At 67.5% G+C, this 14,496-nt stretch overlaps 1 protein-coding gene across 1 annotated transcript; it reads left to right on the top strand.

The window, feature by feature from the left end:
• Positions 1-467: 467 nt before the first annotated feature.
• MISP (mitotic spindle positioning) lies at positions 468-6,741 on the top strand. The gene is made up of 4 exons (XM_038565397.1): positions 468-4,580; positions 5,017-5,144; positions 5,916-5,954; positions 6,426-6,741. Exons 1-4 carry the CDS (start codon positions 2,999-3,001, stop codon positions 6,504-6,506), a joined length of 1,830 nt encoding a protein of 609 aa, XP_038421325.1. The 5' UTR covers positions 468-2,998; the 3' UTR covers positions 6,507-6,741.
• The last annotated feature ends 7,755 nt before the right edge of the window (positions 6,742-14,496 follow it).

The following is a 14,496-nucleotide window of genomic DNA, read 5'->3' as shown; positions in this document are numbered from 1 at the left end:
TGGGGCGGGGCTTGACGCAGGCAAGTGCTCACCTGCGGGTCATCCTCGGGGTGCAGGGAGGCGGGTCCTCCACTCCCCGCCCCGTCTCCCCCCGGCCCAGCTGGGCCTTCAGGGCTGGCGGGGGCCTCCCTTGCTCTGCACCCAGGCGTCTCTGAGGTCGCGGGGTCTCTGTCCTTCCTGCCCCACCCCCAGCTGGGGGAGCAGAGGCTCCCTGTCTGCCCTGGGTTTCCAGCTTCCAAATCCCACAACCTCAAGCCCTGAGCCTCCAGTGGAGGGGTCTGATTGGAACCCTCGTTGGTTCTGAGAAATCCGGAAGCTTCCGGAGAAACTTTACAAGTGCCAGCCAGAGCCGTGCTTGCGGAGGTCTTGAACGGCGCGTGACACCCCCACGGGGTCCAGGGTCTGCTGGGGACACACAGGAGGAGCGGTGGGTGGGGCAGCCTCCGCCTGGGAGGGGGGCAGCTGAGGGGCTGGGGGGACTGGTGAGAGTCCGGGGATCTCGGGAGTGGGGGCTCCGTCCCGCGACTGAGGACTGTCGCCCCCAGTGAGGCCGTCCTTGCTGTGTGACCTTGCCCTCCCTGAGCCCTGGGCCCTCCCGGGTGCTGATGAGGAAGCAGGTGCACGGGCCATAAACCCCAGACCCGTCGGTACCGGCGTGACGCGGGTGGGGCTGGCCGGGAGCTACGGGGTGGGGAGCTTCCTGGAAGAGGAGGCCCAGGCTTCGGGACCTGCTCTGTCACCAGCTGTGCGACCTCTGCGGGCCCCGGTGGGGGCAGCATCCTCCCAACTCACCCACGCGGAGCCCAGGGTTTAAATAATAGTGATACTATCAGCAACCTCCCCCTCTAGGCTAGCATTTATGTGGCACCCACTGTATACCAGGTACAGGGCACGGACTGCATGGCAGGCTCTGGGGTGGGGCCGACTGCCGCGGACGCCACCTCCAGGTGTGCACACGGAGGCCAGCCCGAGCTAGTGGGGCCCTGGGGCCTTGAGCCCGAGCCCCGCCCCGGGGCCTCCGTGAATCACCCCGCAGGAATGGCCAAGCCGAAGCTGCGCCCCGCCCGAGCCCTGCCCGTGCCCCGCCCGACCCAGACACCGACACCCTCGGGGCAGGTGGTTTTCTTTCCCAGAGTGAGTGTCCCCGGGTGGCTCCGAGATCAGCAAACAGCCCTGCGTCACCCCTCCGGCGCCTGCCCTCCCGGGGGACCTCCAGGGCCTGGGGGCTGAGGGGAGGCCCCCGGGGCGGCCAGGTCTGTGGCTGAACAGACCCCGCCGGGCAGGCCCCGGGCGCCCGGAATGAGCGGTGTTTGCAGAGTCCGCGGCGTGTTCAGTCTTTATTAAGTACGTGCTGTATACCAGACCAGAAGAGGGGGACCTGACGGCTTCGGACGGGGGGAGGACAAGACTGCAATGACCTATGACCCTCTCAGAGAAGCACCCAGCCCGTGACCTCCGGGGCCGCACTGCCGTGGGGGACCCGGGCTTGCTTGCTCTTAACCGTCGCTTTTCCAGTTACAGCTTCCGGGTTTGGCACGGAAGCCGTCTAGCTGCACGCGGCGGCGACACGGTTCCCGTGATGGACTTCACGGTGCTCGGTGCCACTCCTCTGGCGCAGGGAGGGCCGCATTTCCCCTAGAATGACAGTTTTTACAAGCAAGCTGACCTACAGGCAGCGGACGTCGTAGTGACTCCGACAGAACTGGGGGTGGGGACACGGCCAAGGGCTGCTCCAAGGGCTGGGAACAGCCACTCTTCCCTCCCCAGCTGTGAAGAGGTGACGCCCAACTTGGGTGCCAGGCCAGGCAGCACGGGATGCTCAGACAACAGGCTCCAAGGCCAGGGCAACCTCGGGGGGTGGCGGGGCGGGGGCTCCCTGGAGGAGGTGTCCCGTGGGCTGCAGCTAAGAGGGCTGTAGAGGGGCAGACATGAAGGTCCTCCAGGCAGAGGGAGCTGCAGGAGGAGGACGAGGAGGTCGGGTTTGGGGTAGGGACAGCTGCGAGGCCTGGGGGTTTGTGCAGAGGCCAGAGGAAGGCCGCACTCCAGGGAGGCCGGGAGCCACGGAGCTATGAGCGCAGGTGCATGACCTTGGCGGGGGGAGGGGGCTCCTGCATCTGTGCTCAGCAGAACCCCGATGCCTGAAGGGCACCAGCCGCCCCCCCGGGGCGGGGGGCATCAGATCAAGGTGTGGCCAGAGGCTCCGGGGCCTTCCGGGCCCAGCAGGACAAGGTCCACGGCCTGTCGTGGCTTTATGGCTCGGGGGGCGGAGGGCCGACTGGGAAGGGACAGTGTGCCCTGGGCAGGTGCCACGGAGGGAACCCGGATGCCCATCCCTGCCTCCCTTCCTCCCTCCCTAAGTCTCAGTCTCCCCACCTCACATCTGTTCATGAGGGACAGGCCCCCTGAAGGAAAAAAAAATCACAGAAGGAACCTCAGAGTGGGCGCCGGGAGGGAGGCGGATGCACATGCTCCTGGGGCCCGGGGAGGCGGCCTGGGGATGGGCTGGGGGAGGCGAGGTGCGGGGCACCATCTGCAAGCCGAGATCGGGGGACACCTGCAAACGTCAGATGCTCATGGGGCAAACTGGTGGGTCAGAATGGGGGTGGGTTTCAGGTACGGCTGGATCCAGGAGTCCAAACAATCCCAGCAGCCCAACAAGCCCAGCGGGCAGAGGGTCCGATTTTCCTAGGTAATTGCCAAATCTCAGGATCAGGATTTCAGGTCTCTGGCAGGTTGGGTCACATGTCCATCCCTGAGCCAATCACAGAGGCCAGAGGGTAGAGCGCCCTGATTGGAGGGCTGGGGCATTTACTCACCCCTGCACCAACCACAGAGGCCCTTTGGCCAGGACTTTGCCCTGGAAGGGACTGCAAGGTGTGCCTCTCCCCGGAGTGCTGCCTCCTGTTCCCTGACCCATTGGCCCCGTTCCCTCCTCGTCCCTCAGCGAGCGCAGAGCGTCTCCGCCACAGAGCCGTGGCCAAGCTGAGACCCCCGGGACATGGACCGCGTGACCAGATACCCCATCTTCAGCATCCCTCACTCGCCCCGCCTGGCTGGCCTGGCCCCCGATGAAGACGCCAGCTACACGTTTGAGGTGCTGGATGTGGGGCCCAAGGCCAGTGGCTGGGGCCAGGACAGGCCACCGGCGTGGCCCGCTGACCGAGAGGCCCAGCCGAGCGCAGCCAGGACTGGGGCGTCCCTCCCGGGCCGGCCGTCGCCGTGGACGCTCTCTGGGAAGGCTGACGGCGAGGAGGAGGTGACGGCCTTCCGCCGGGACGCAAGGGACACCCAGGCTCGACGGCCGCAGGACCTGGAGCAGGAGCGCCGGGCGGTCATCCAGGACCAGGCTCTCCGGAAGAGCAGCACGGTGGCCACGCTCCATGGCGCCCCCGGCCCGCGGGACCCCCGGGACCCCAGCCAAGCCCCGTCAGGGCCCCCGGAGGACGACGCGGTGGACAGGGAGCAGATCGACTTCCTGGCAGCCAGGCAGCAGTTCCTGAGTCTGGAGCAGGCCAGTGCGGGGGGCCCGCTCCACCCTCCGACACGGGCGGCCCCCGCACGAGCCCCCCTGGGGGCCAGCCAGGCCCCCCGGCCCCCCAGCGGGCTGTTCCTGGCCAACGGGTACGTGGTCCCGCCGAAGCCCCAGGAGAGGGAGGTGGTCCTGGAAGAGAAGAGCAAGAGCGGCCCGCCTGCTGCCTCTGGCGCCCGGGCTGCGGGTGACCCCGGCTCCCCGGACCAAGGGGGGGCCCCAGAGCTCCCCACGGAGACCCCCATCGAGCGGGAGATCCGGCTGGCCCAGGAGCGGGAAGCGGACCTGCGGGAGCGGAGGGGGCTGCGGCAGGCCCACGCCCAGCAGGAGCTGGTGCAGGTCCCCAGCCGGCCGCTGCTGACCAGGGTGGGCCTCCTCCCCGCCCCCCGGCGCGAGCGAGGGCGCCCGTCCCTCTACGTGCAGCGGGACTTGGCGCAGGAGACGCAGCGGGAGGAGGCCCACCGGCAGGGGCTGCAGAGCAGGCGGAGCGCGGCCTCCCCGGGGGCGCAGCCCAGGCTCCGGAGAGCGCGCAGCTCAGACTCCGTCCTGGATGAGCCCGGGAAGGTGAGCCGCGCCCTGCCGGAGCCCTCCCCGCCCTACCTGCGCCCCGGGAGCCCCCCGCCTGTGTCCCGGGCCTCGCAGGCGCGGGTGGGGGAGGCCGCGCGCGCCCGGACGCCTCTCTCGGGACCCTCCGGAAAGCCCTGGGGCGCGAGGCAGAGGAGCAGCAGGCCCCCCTCGGAGCCCCCGCGCGCCCACGGGGCGGTCATCCCCTGGGAGTACTTCCACCTGAGTCCCCTGCGGTTCCGGGTTCCCGACGCGCCCCCGCCGGAGGCCGCCCCCGCCCGAGGCTGGGACCGGGGCGCCGCGCTGGCGTCGAGGCTGCAGAGGTCCGGGTCGTCGGAGCTGCTGGACAGGGAGGTGGAGAACGTCCTGCGGCGCGAGCGGGAGGTGGCGGCCGAGCGACGGAGCGCGCTGTTCCCGGAGGTCTTCTCCCCGCCGGCCGAGGATGAGGACCGGGAGCCGGGCTCCAGGAGCTCCTCCGCGGCCTCGGGTTAGGATGAGGGGGCGCGATGGGCCTGGGGGCGCGGCTGGGTGCGATGGGGCTTGGGGTCTAGGGTGCGGTGGGGTTGGGGGGCATGGGAGTGACGGGGCATCGGGGGATTCTGTCCACTCCCCCCCCTCCCCCCCATCGCCAACTCTCGAGCGCGAGATTTTGGGGAGAGGTGTTGACTGTGGGTTTTCTGCCTTATACCCGCGGGCGCCGCGTCCTCCGGGTGGGGGCACATTGCATCTGTGGCCGGGCGGCTCCTCTGTCCACGCGGCTCCTGACCGGGGCTCCGGCCCCTCTGATCCATTCCCCGGGAGCCGTCTGCTCTGTCCGGCGTCGGTCCGTCCGTTTGCCGTTTCCTGTACTGACCCCGCTTCCCGGCCAGGGGCTCCTGCCTTCAGGGGACCTGAGACGCTCCCTGCCGCCCTCCCGCCCGCAGGCGTCACCGGCCGCTACTCCGTGTCCGAGGCCCACTTCTTCAGCCCCGTCCTGCTGCACTCCGGCCTCGTGTGGACGGCGGACGGCCCTGCCCAGGCTGCTCCTGGGCAGAGGAAGAAGGAGCAGCGGGTGAGTCCCGGCACCTGAGGGTGGCTGTGCCTCAGTTTCCCCCGTGTGGGAAGTGCGGAGTGGGTAAACCGGGTGTCTGTTCGTGTCGGGGCTTCTGCTGTCAGGGCCACCTCAGTGGAGTTCCCCTCCGGGAGGCCGCCCCCCAAATTAGTCTGAAGGAGGAGGACAGGGACAGGTCAGCCACGTCCCCCTGCTGTTGTCCCGTGTCCACGGCTGTCATCGCCGCACATCGTCCGTGTGTGCCGTGCACGGGGCGCTGACGCACTGCGTCCGTGCGACCCGAGAGCCGGGTCTGGTCACACACGCTCTGTGCTCCCGAACGGCGACCTGACTCTACATGCCCCAGTCTGTGACCAGGGGCCATGTCCCCCCGCTGCCCGGCGGGGTCGTGGGGCCCCATGACCTGTGCAGAATCACAGCGGCTGCAGCCTCAGCGCCCGTCCTGCGATTCCAGGCCCAAATCCCAGTCCTGCCCCTTGCGGGTGTGTGACGTGGGGCAAGTCCCACGTTCCAGCAAGGACTTGCCCCCGCTGACCCTCGGTCAAGCGCGTGTGACAAGAGCACGGCCTCTGTGAGCCTGGGCGAGGGCCTGGCACGGCCAGACGTTCGCAGAGAGAACACGGTTGGGGTGGCATCAGGCCGTGATGGAGGGGAGCCCTGGGGGGACACGGGGTGCGCAGCTTTGAGCTCGGACCAGTCAGGGGACACCTGGGGGGTCGGTGGTGGCCCCGTGGGCTCTGGGGCGGGGCTGACGCTCTTTTCCTCCTGCAGTACGCCAGCATCAACTCCCTAGACCGCATCGACTCGGAGGTGAGTGCTGCCCCCGGGGACCAGCCGCCGGTCCCCCCACCCGCTGTGCCCCCTGCCCCTGCGTCGGGGCCACCACAGCCCTTCTGGGCGCGGGGACTCGGACCCTTACTGCCTGCCGGGGGCGGACTTTGGGGGGACCTGCTTTCGGGGCCGTGAGTGAGGTCTACCTGCTGCCTCTTGACCACACAGTGAAGGTTTGGGACAGACAGACAGAAAGAGGGGTTCGTCTGAGCGTGCAGATAGCCAGCCACTTCCCTGGGTTTGCGGAGTACGTTTTTTGAACTGAGTCCGAAATGTCCGGCCCTGGCACTTGGCCTGCTGTGGGTCTCAGTGTGGCTTAGCCCGTCGCTTGGTGCTATTACCAGAGGTAGAGGGTCTGAAATAGGGGAGGGGAAAGGCCTGAGCTGCCCATGTTCTAGATCCCTCCTGGGAGTTGGGACCCTGATGGGGACCCCGCGCCTCCTCCCGCAGGTCCTGGAAGCCACGCGGGTGACCCACCACAAGAACGCCATGGCACAGCGCTGGGAAGCGGGCATCTTCAGCAAGGACTGAGCCGGCGGGTGGGGTGCTGTCACCCCTGCCCTGCAGCGCCGCGGGAGGGGAGACGGTGGCCGGTCCCCCCTGGCCCGTGGGAAGGAGGCCCCTGTGAGAATCCAGGACCTGACGACCCGGGTCCGGGCGCCGCTCCGGGGGCAGATGCGCGTTCGGGTGGGAGGGGGTTCTCTTCTGTTTTTATCTTCCTGGAGACGTTGTTCTTTCTGTGGCTAAAACTGGGGACAAAACGAGACCCGTGTCGATTCTGCTTCTAAGGCTCTGCCCAAGCTCTCAGGTCAGAGAGGGAGGAGGCAGGTCCCTGCGCCCCCACCCTGGGACAGGACGCCCCTGCTGGTCTGAGGGCGGAGGGCTGCCCCTGGAGGAGCCGCAGGCCTGGGGCGCCCACTCCAAACCCCGACCCCGGGCACCTGGCGGGCGAGGGGCAGAGAGGGGCCTGTCCGCTGCAGTCCACCGGCCCCGCGACCTGCCCACCCAGACGCGAAGCGGGAGAGGCTGGGCGCCCCGCCTGCCCCCTGGTGTTCGTGCCTCTGCCCACCCCGGGGCTGGCAGCGTCAGGGCTCGCCCAGTGGGTGAGGCCCGGGTCCCCGTGTGCCCCCCGAGGGCATCAGCCGCGGCCCCTCCTGGTGTCGGCGGGAGGAGGGGTCATTAGTCGGGCTCGCGGGGAGACGGTCATCCTGGGCTCCATCCTGGCTCTGCCGCCGCCCTCCGTGTGGCCCGGGGGTCCCCAGGGCGCCTGTGCCCCGGGTGGTGACCCGACCGCCCCCCGGGGGCGCTCGGCTCTAACTCAGCGCCTCCGCCCCAGGCCCTCCCGCTGCCCCCTCCGCAGCTGCTGCGGGGAAAACCGACGCAGCTATTTCTAGAAATCCGTGTTGAAGGGTCCCTACGCGGGCGGGGGTGGAGGGTGCGGGAGGCCTGAAATAGCGGGGGGGGGCGGGGGCGGGGGGCAGCGCGGTGGGCTCTGAGGACCCCACTGGGGCCCGGGGGCGGGGCTCCGGGGGCGGAGCTATGGGTTCAGTGGGCGGGGCTATGGGCCCGGGGGCGGGGCTTGACCTCGGGGCGGAGCTATGGGCCCCAGGAGCGGGGCTGGGGCTCTGTGGGCGGGGCTATGGGCCCGGGGGCGGGGCTGGGGCTCTGTGGGCGGGGCTATGGGCCCGGGGGCGGGACTGGGCTCTGTGGGCGGGGCGGGGCCTGTGGGCGGGGCTATGGGCCCGGGGGCGGGGCTGGGGCTCTGTGGGCGGGGCTATGGGCCCGGGGGCGGGGCTGGAGCTCTGTGGGCGGGGCTATGGGCCCGGGGGCGGGACTGAGCTCTGTGGGCGGGGCGGGGCTCTGTGGGCGGGGCTGGAGCCTCGAGGGCGGAGCTATGGGCCCGGGGGCGGGGCTGGAGCCTCGAGGGCGGAGCTATGGGCCCGGGGGCGGGGCTCCGGGGGCGGGGCTATGGGCCCGGGGGCGGGGCTGGAGCCTCGAGGGCGGGGCTGGGGCTCCGTGGGCGGGGCTATGGGCCCCAGAGGCGGGGCTGGGGCCCAGAGGGCGGAGCTGCCCCCCCACAGGGCCGAGTTGCTGAGGGCAGAGCTGTGGCCCCCCAGAACAGGGCCACTGCAGGGGGGCTGCCTCAAGGCAGAAGAGACAGGCCGCCGGAGGAGGCAGGACAGTCTGAGGGGGGCGGCAAGGTCTGTGTCCAAAGGGAGAGCCTGGGCCTTGCAGGGCGCCCCTCCCTGGACAAAGTCAGCTCCTGGGATTCCCACAGTCGGGTCCCAGCTCCGTAACCAGCCCTGCGATGAATGCCATGGGCTCCCCCACCGTCTCCGCCATGTCAGCCCACTGGTGCCGATGGGCTTGTCCCTCTGTCCACTGGCTCAGGATGTGCGAGGCCCCAGGCCACACTGACCCACCACTCACACCAATGCTTTCATGGTTCTGGGCTCAGAAGTCCTAAAAACCAGGCGTGGACAGAGCTGGTCTGCCCCGGGGCCCCAGGGAGACCCCCTCCTGCCCCCCCACCTTCCAGAGGCGCCCGCTCCCCGGCCTGCGGCCCCTCCTCTGTCCTCACCACCAGCAGCACAGGGTCTGCCCGTTTCTGGGGCTCCCCCCTGCCTCCCTCTTGGGAGGATACCCAAGACCCCAGGGTCACCCCACCTCAGGGCCTCGACCCAGGTCCCCTCTGCCGTGGGAGGCAACACGTCCCAGCTCCAGGCACCAGGACAGGGACTCCTTTGGGGCCGTTATTCCACCTGCCACGCAAGTCTCCTTCTCAATTACCCTGCCCTCGCGTCTGCTCAGGGCCACCCAGGACTGTTGCACGGGCTACATACAAGGCACCCAGCCGAGGTGCAGAAGCCTGGGCTCCCCTGTAACTCCCCCAGCCCGGCCATGCTTCTTTGCAGACAGGCCACGTCCCCTGGGGGCAGCCCCTGGATTGAGACCGTCCCATGGTGGGACCAGCCCTTGTGGTCTCGGGGTCGGAGCCCAGGACGCTCCCAGCACTGTGACCCGCAAAGCTTCCCCGAGACACAGTGATGTCCCCTCCCAGCGCGCCTCCCTCTGGGTCTGCCCCCCACACTCTCCTCTGTCCCCGAGCTCTGCTCGGGCCTGAGGGTACCACAGGGATCCCACGCTGGAGGCTGAAAGGGGGCCTTGCGGTCCGGCCCTGTTGCCTGGGGGAAAGGGCCGGCAGTCACGCCCACAGGGCCCCCACACCCCGTCACCCAGGCCGGGGTCCCAGGCACCTATGGTGGGGGTCATGCAACACCTGCCCACCACACCCCCAGCTCCACGCCAGTCCCTCTGCCGCCTGTCGGGCTGTGTCGTGTGCCCCGTGTGTCCGCAGGGGGCTCATTCGGGGGCATGGGAACCACTTAGGCAGAGGTCTGCAGCCCCTGGGGACATGTCATTTGAGGCGCCGTGTGGGTTCCAGATGCCGGGTGCCCGCCGGCCCCGACCCCGCGGTGGTACCCAAGCAGGAGAGACACGTCCTGCTCCCCCAGCCAGGAGCCAAGTGTTTCCTGCACCCCTGGGCCATCTGGTGGGGGAAGACGGGCATGACCCCCCCCGCCATGCCCCTGCCAGGGTGACCAGGGCCACCAGTGGGGGTCCCTGAATGTGGACGGGGGCAGACGACGCAGTCACAGGAGCACAGTGCAGCCCGACTCACTGACCTTTACGCAACAACAGCAGTTCTGCACCAAGTTAAACACAGAACAACCATGTGACCCAGTGATTCCACTCCTGGGTCTGTGCCCAAGGGAACTGGGATCAGGGACCCCCCCCCCAACAGTCACAGCACCTCGAGTGATGCTCAGCAGGAGGGGCAGCACCAGGTGTCCATCCAGGAGAGTGGGTACACACACGGTGAGGTCTGTCCACACTCGGGATACGACCCGGCCTCGGGGAGGAAGGGACCTCGACACCTTCCCCGCATGAACAGACCCCGAGGACACCGGGCTCAGGGAGGGGACCCAGACCCAGAAGGACACCTCCTGCAGGACCCCACTCCAGAGGAGTCCCGTCCACAGAGACAGAGAGGAGGTGGTGGGAGCCAGGGTGGGGCAGGGGGTGGTCAGTGCTTCCTGGGGACGGGGTCTCCATGTGGGGAGATGGAAGGCTCTGGAGATTGTGGGGGGTGGGTGCACGGCAGGGTGAGTGTGCTCTGTGCCCTGAAGTGTGAGCTTAGAGAGGGCTAAACTGGTAAAATTTGTATTATATGTATTTTACCAAGATTTTTTAAAAGTGAAAGAGAAAGTCTTCACTCTCTAGAAAGCACGCCAAGGCCCTTGGGAACCCCTCAAGGAGGCCCTGTTTCCTCCAGGCGGCCTCCGAGCGCCTCCCTCCCGCAGGACCGCGTGCAGCTCCGGGAGGCAGGACGCGCTGGGCGCCGGGAATGCGGGGGCCCTGGGAGCGGCGGGAGCTCGGGTCCCTGCGGCCGCACCAGCAGCACGCCTGCCCGGAGACAGCACAGAGGGGACGGGGGGGGGCTGCCCCCTGACTTCCCGGCCCCCCTGCCCGCCCGCCTCGGCGGGGACGTGACCCCACGCTGTCCTCCACCCTCCGACCCGGAGGCACCTGCAGCTCAGCGTGAGCGGGAGAAACCGGGAGGTGACCTGCACGCCCGGGATCAAGGGAAGCCCTTCTCACCGGGATGAGGGGCACCGGGACCCTCCCGAGAAACAGGCGACCCTACTGCACCAGCGTCCAAAGCTCCGACGGTTAAGTGAAGCCCATGAGCGGGCATAGATCACAGGGAGGCCCGCCTGCCATCTGAGCTGGGGGTGCGGCCGCGGGCAAGGGGGGTCACTAACGGCAGGAGCTGGGGGGGGGGCTCACCCGGAAATGCTGCACCACTGGGGCTGACCAAGACCTTTTTTTATTAAAACCTGGGATTCTGGGGCAGCCCAGGTGGCTCAGCAGTTTAGCGCCTGCCTTTGGCCCAGGTGTGATCCTGGAGACCCGGGATCAAGTCTCACGTCTGGCTCCCTGCGTGGAGCCTGCTTCTCCCTCTGCCTGGGTCTCTGCACCTCCCCCACCCTGTCTCTCATGAATAAATAAATAAAATCTAAAAAAACAAAAAACAAAAAACCTGGGATTCTGGCTGGTTTCAAGAATTCGCTGTTCCCTGGCCAGGGTGGATCGGGTTTTACGGAGCCGGAGCCCTGCTGGGCCCTGGCCCACGCCCTGAGCCTGCGGAGACGGAGCCCAACTCACAGCAAAGCCCAGATGAACGGAGGCCACGGGCAGGCTGCCCGCTCCCCGCCTGCAGGGTGGCTGCTGTCACGGGTTCCAGGGGCCCCCACATTCACGTCCACCCCAAACCTCAACCTGTGACCTTCCGTGGAAGCTCTTGCGGGCGTGACTCGTTGCTTCAAGTGAGGCCACGCCGAGTGGGCAGCCTCGGGCTTTCTGCTCCTCAGCGTGCGGGTCCGTGATGCGGGCGGACCCTGGGGTTTCCGGCGCCCGGGGACGTCCCAGCAGGGAGCAAGCGGGGCCGTGGCCTGGCCGTCCGATCGCCACGGCGCCCTGTTCCAGCAGCGGGACGCCTGGGTGCAAGCAGGGCCCAACAGGATCACCCGGGAAGACCGGAGTCTGACATCTTTGGGGGCCGACGTCGGCCCGTGACCGCGTGTGTGCGTGTGCGGGAGGCCCCGGCCAGGCCGTGCGAGGACACTCGACGACCAGGTCACCGCAGGAAGCTTCCTCCCACGGGAGGAACGTTCCAAGTGACAGGAACGACGCACGCCTCTGGAGCCTTCTGCACTGGGGCGGGGCGGGGGGGGGGGTCCTCATCCCTGACATCTAAGCTTTGCTGAGGCCAGTATCTCATCTAATCGCGCCGACACCCCCGGGCCACGAAGGGACTCACGAGGGTCACACGGCTGCTCAGCGAGGGCTGCACCAGCGGCCGAGGGTCTCTCCGGTCACAAGAAAAACAGACTGAAGCCGACTTAACGCAGAGGCTTTGACAAAACAGGAATTCACAGTTTTGTATAACTAACAAGCCAAAGTAGGGCCGGCTTCAGGCTCAGCTGGTTCTGGGACCCAACCCGGATATCTGGGGTTCCCTTCACTGCTGACAGCCCGGGGATCAAGTCCCCACTCTGCCACGAAACCCTGAGGGATCGCCGGCGCCGCGCCTGTCTTCTCTCAGCCCGGGGTGGGGGTTACCAGGCACCTGGCGTGCGATCCATGGTGAGAAATACCTCCGCTCTCAGCTCTTGTTGCTATTGACCAAGTAAATACATGAATCCCCCCCACCGGACGACCCGGGAGTTGCACACGACTTCCTGGTTTGAAGCGGAGGGAGGTCGTGCACGCTGCCACCAGAGGGCGGCAAGACACAGACAGCGCTGCAGCCGCTCCGCCGCCGGGAGAACCTGCCCTACTGACCCTTGCTAGGTCCCGCTCCTCAGACCGACTGGAGAGGAGCCGCTGGAGGCCAGCCCCGAGGGCCAGCCGGGGTTAGGGCGTCCCAGCCCCACAAAATGCAGACACCCAAGAGGGGAGGGTGGCGGACAGAGGGGCCTTACCAGGGTGTTTCAGAGGAAAACATGCCCTTTATTCACGTTTCTCTGTATTCAAAAACCTTTCCATGGATTTTTTTTCTAGAACATTGAAGTCATTAAAAAAAAAAAAAAGTCTGGGGATCCCTGGGTGGCGCAGCGGTTTGGCACCTACCTTTGACCCAGGGCGCGATCCTGGAGACTCGGGGATCGAATCCCACATCGGGCTCCCGGTGCATGGAGCCTGCTTCTCCCTCTGCCTGTGTCTCTGCCTCTCTCTCTCTCTCTCTCTCTGTGACTATCATAAATTAAAAAAAAAAAAAAAAGTCCCCAAAATTGAAAAATAGGCGTTAGCGCTCACGGCGTTATGTCAGGTGTACGGGTGTGACTTTCTTCCAGACTCCCAACAGAACAATTTTGTTTCCCGTCCCGCCTCCGTGAACCCTGTTCCTGCTTGGGGTCCGATGAGCGTCTTGGTCGTGTGCAGACTGCAGAGGGTTGGGGGAACGGGGGAGGGGCTCAGAAGGGGGGACGGGGGGCGGGGGGGCTCCAGGGGCTCCTGCCAGGCCCCCCACCAGCCCCCACTATCCCTCCTTCGCACTAGAACCCCCTCCCCTCCCCCCCATTACCCCTCCAACCAGGCAGAGCCCTGCCAACCCCGGGGCCTTTGCACCTGCTGCACACTCGCCAGGTGGCCCCACCACAAATGCCCTTCAGCGCCCCCCTCAACCCCGTGGAGTCTGGATCTCAGCTGGGCTGCTGTGCACCTCCCTGGGTGGGGGGCAATCATGGGGCGGTGGTGCCGACTGTCCAGGGGCCCCAGACACCCACCAGCCCTGGGGCAGGGCCACCCAGCCGCCCACCGATGCCGTTGGCAGCCACGTTCACGGCCCCCACTTTAAGGAACTGTAAAATTCAAACTGAGCGCTCCCCACCCTGACGTGTACGGTCTGGGGGCATCTCGGACACTCACCAGGTTGAGGAAACGTCACCTCATCAACCCCAGAACACCCGGGCCCCAGGAGAAAGGGCGTCCCCGTTGGCAGTCACCCATCGCCCTCCTCAGCCCCAGGTAACGCGTGTTTATCTCTGACCCTGTGAGTTTGCCCACTTTAGGGACCGCAGGTCCAGGAGCCCTTCGTGGGATGTCGCACCGGGAGCCTCTCCTAACCTGCGCTTTGCCCTCTGACCTTCCTAAAGGCTTATTTGGACAAACCAAGTTGTTCAGAATAAAATATCGCATGTTTTGATTAGAAATAAATCTTACAGGCGAGGAAGCTAACGTATGAGTCATGGGGCGCCGGCCTGCCAACCGCGGCGGCGGGTTTTCCACGCGGAGGGCAGGGGAAGTGAGCTTGGCTGCATCCACGGCGCGGGGGGCGGGGGAACGTGAAGGTTGCCCAAAGCCGCTCCTGCCGCCAGGGGTGCTCCTGGGGCTAGCCTGGCCCCCCGCAGAGCTGCAGGCGCCGCACCAAGCCCCCATTTGAAGGCCCAAAACCTCGTTTCCCGCCAAGTTGCACGGAAAAGGCTGGGGACAGGGAGGCCCCTGTTTACGTCCCGTGCACGTCGGCTCACCAGTCATTTGTGTGACCACACGGCGCGGAATGCGGGCCTGGCCACCCACAGGGGCCCCAGGACTGGCTCCTGCCCCGGGGTCTCGGGGCTGGCAGGTGCCCGGGTGGGCACGGCAGGCGCTGGCTCCCAGCCTCCCCGGCACGTGGACTGTTCGGGGTCTTGCACGTGCCCCCAGGACGCGGGCAGCCGCGAGAACACCTGCACTGGCTGCTCACAGCAGCGACGGAGGTAGAAACGGACCGAGTGTCCGGCAACGGACAGCACACGAGCACGTCCCCGGCCGCCGGCAGGAGCGAGGCCCCCACCCGCCCCGGGGACGGACCCCGAGCCCCCAACGCTCGGGGAGGGAACCGGACACAGCAGGCTCCACGGGGCATGAGCCCACGCATGTGACACGTGCAGGACGGGCTCGTCCACGCACAGAG

The sequence above is a fragment of the Canis lupus genome, chromosome 20 (assembly GCF_011100685.1).
Source record: "Canis lupus familiaris isolate Mischka breed German Shepherd chromosome 20, alternate assembly UU_Cfam_GSD_1.0, whole genome shotgun sequence".
Taxonomy (NCBI): Eukaryota; Metazoa; Chordata; class Mammalia; order Carnivora; family Canidae; genus Canis; species Canis lupus.
Note: the sequence above shows the minus strand (reverse complement) of the source record. Positions and strands in the feature narration are given on the sequence as shown.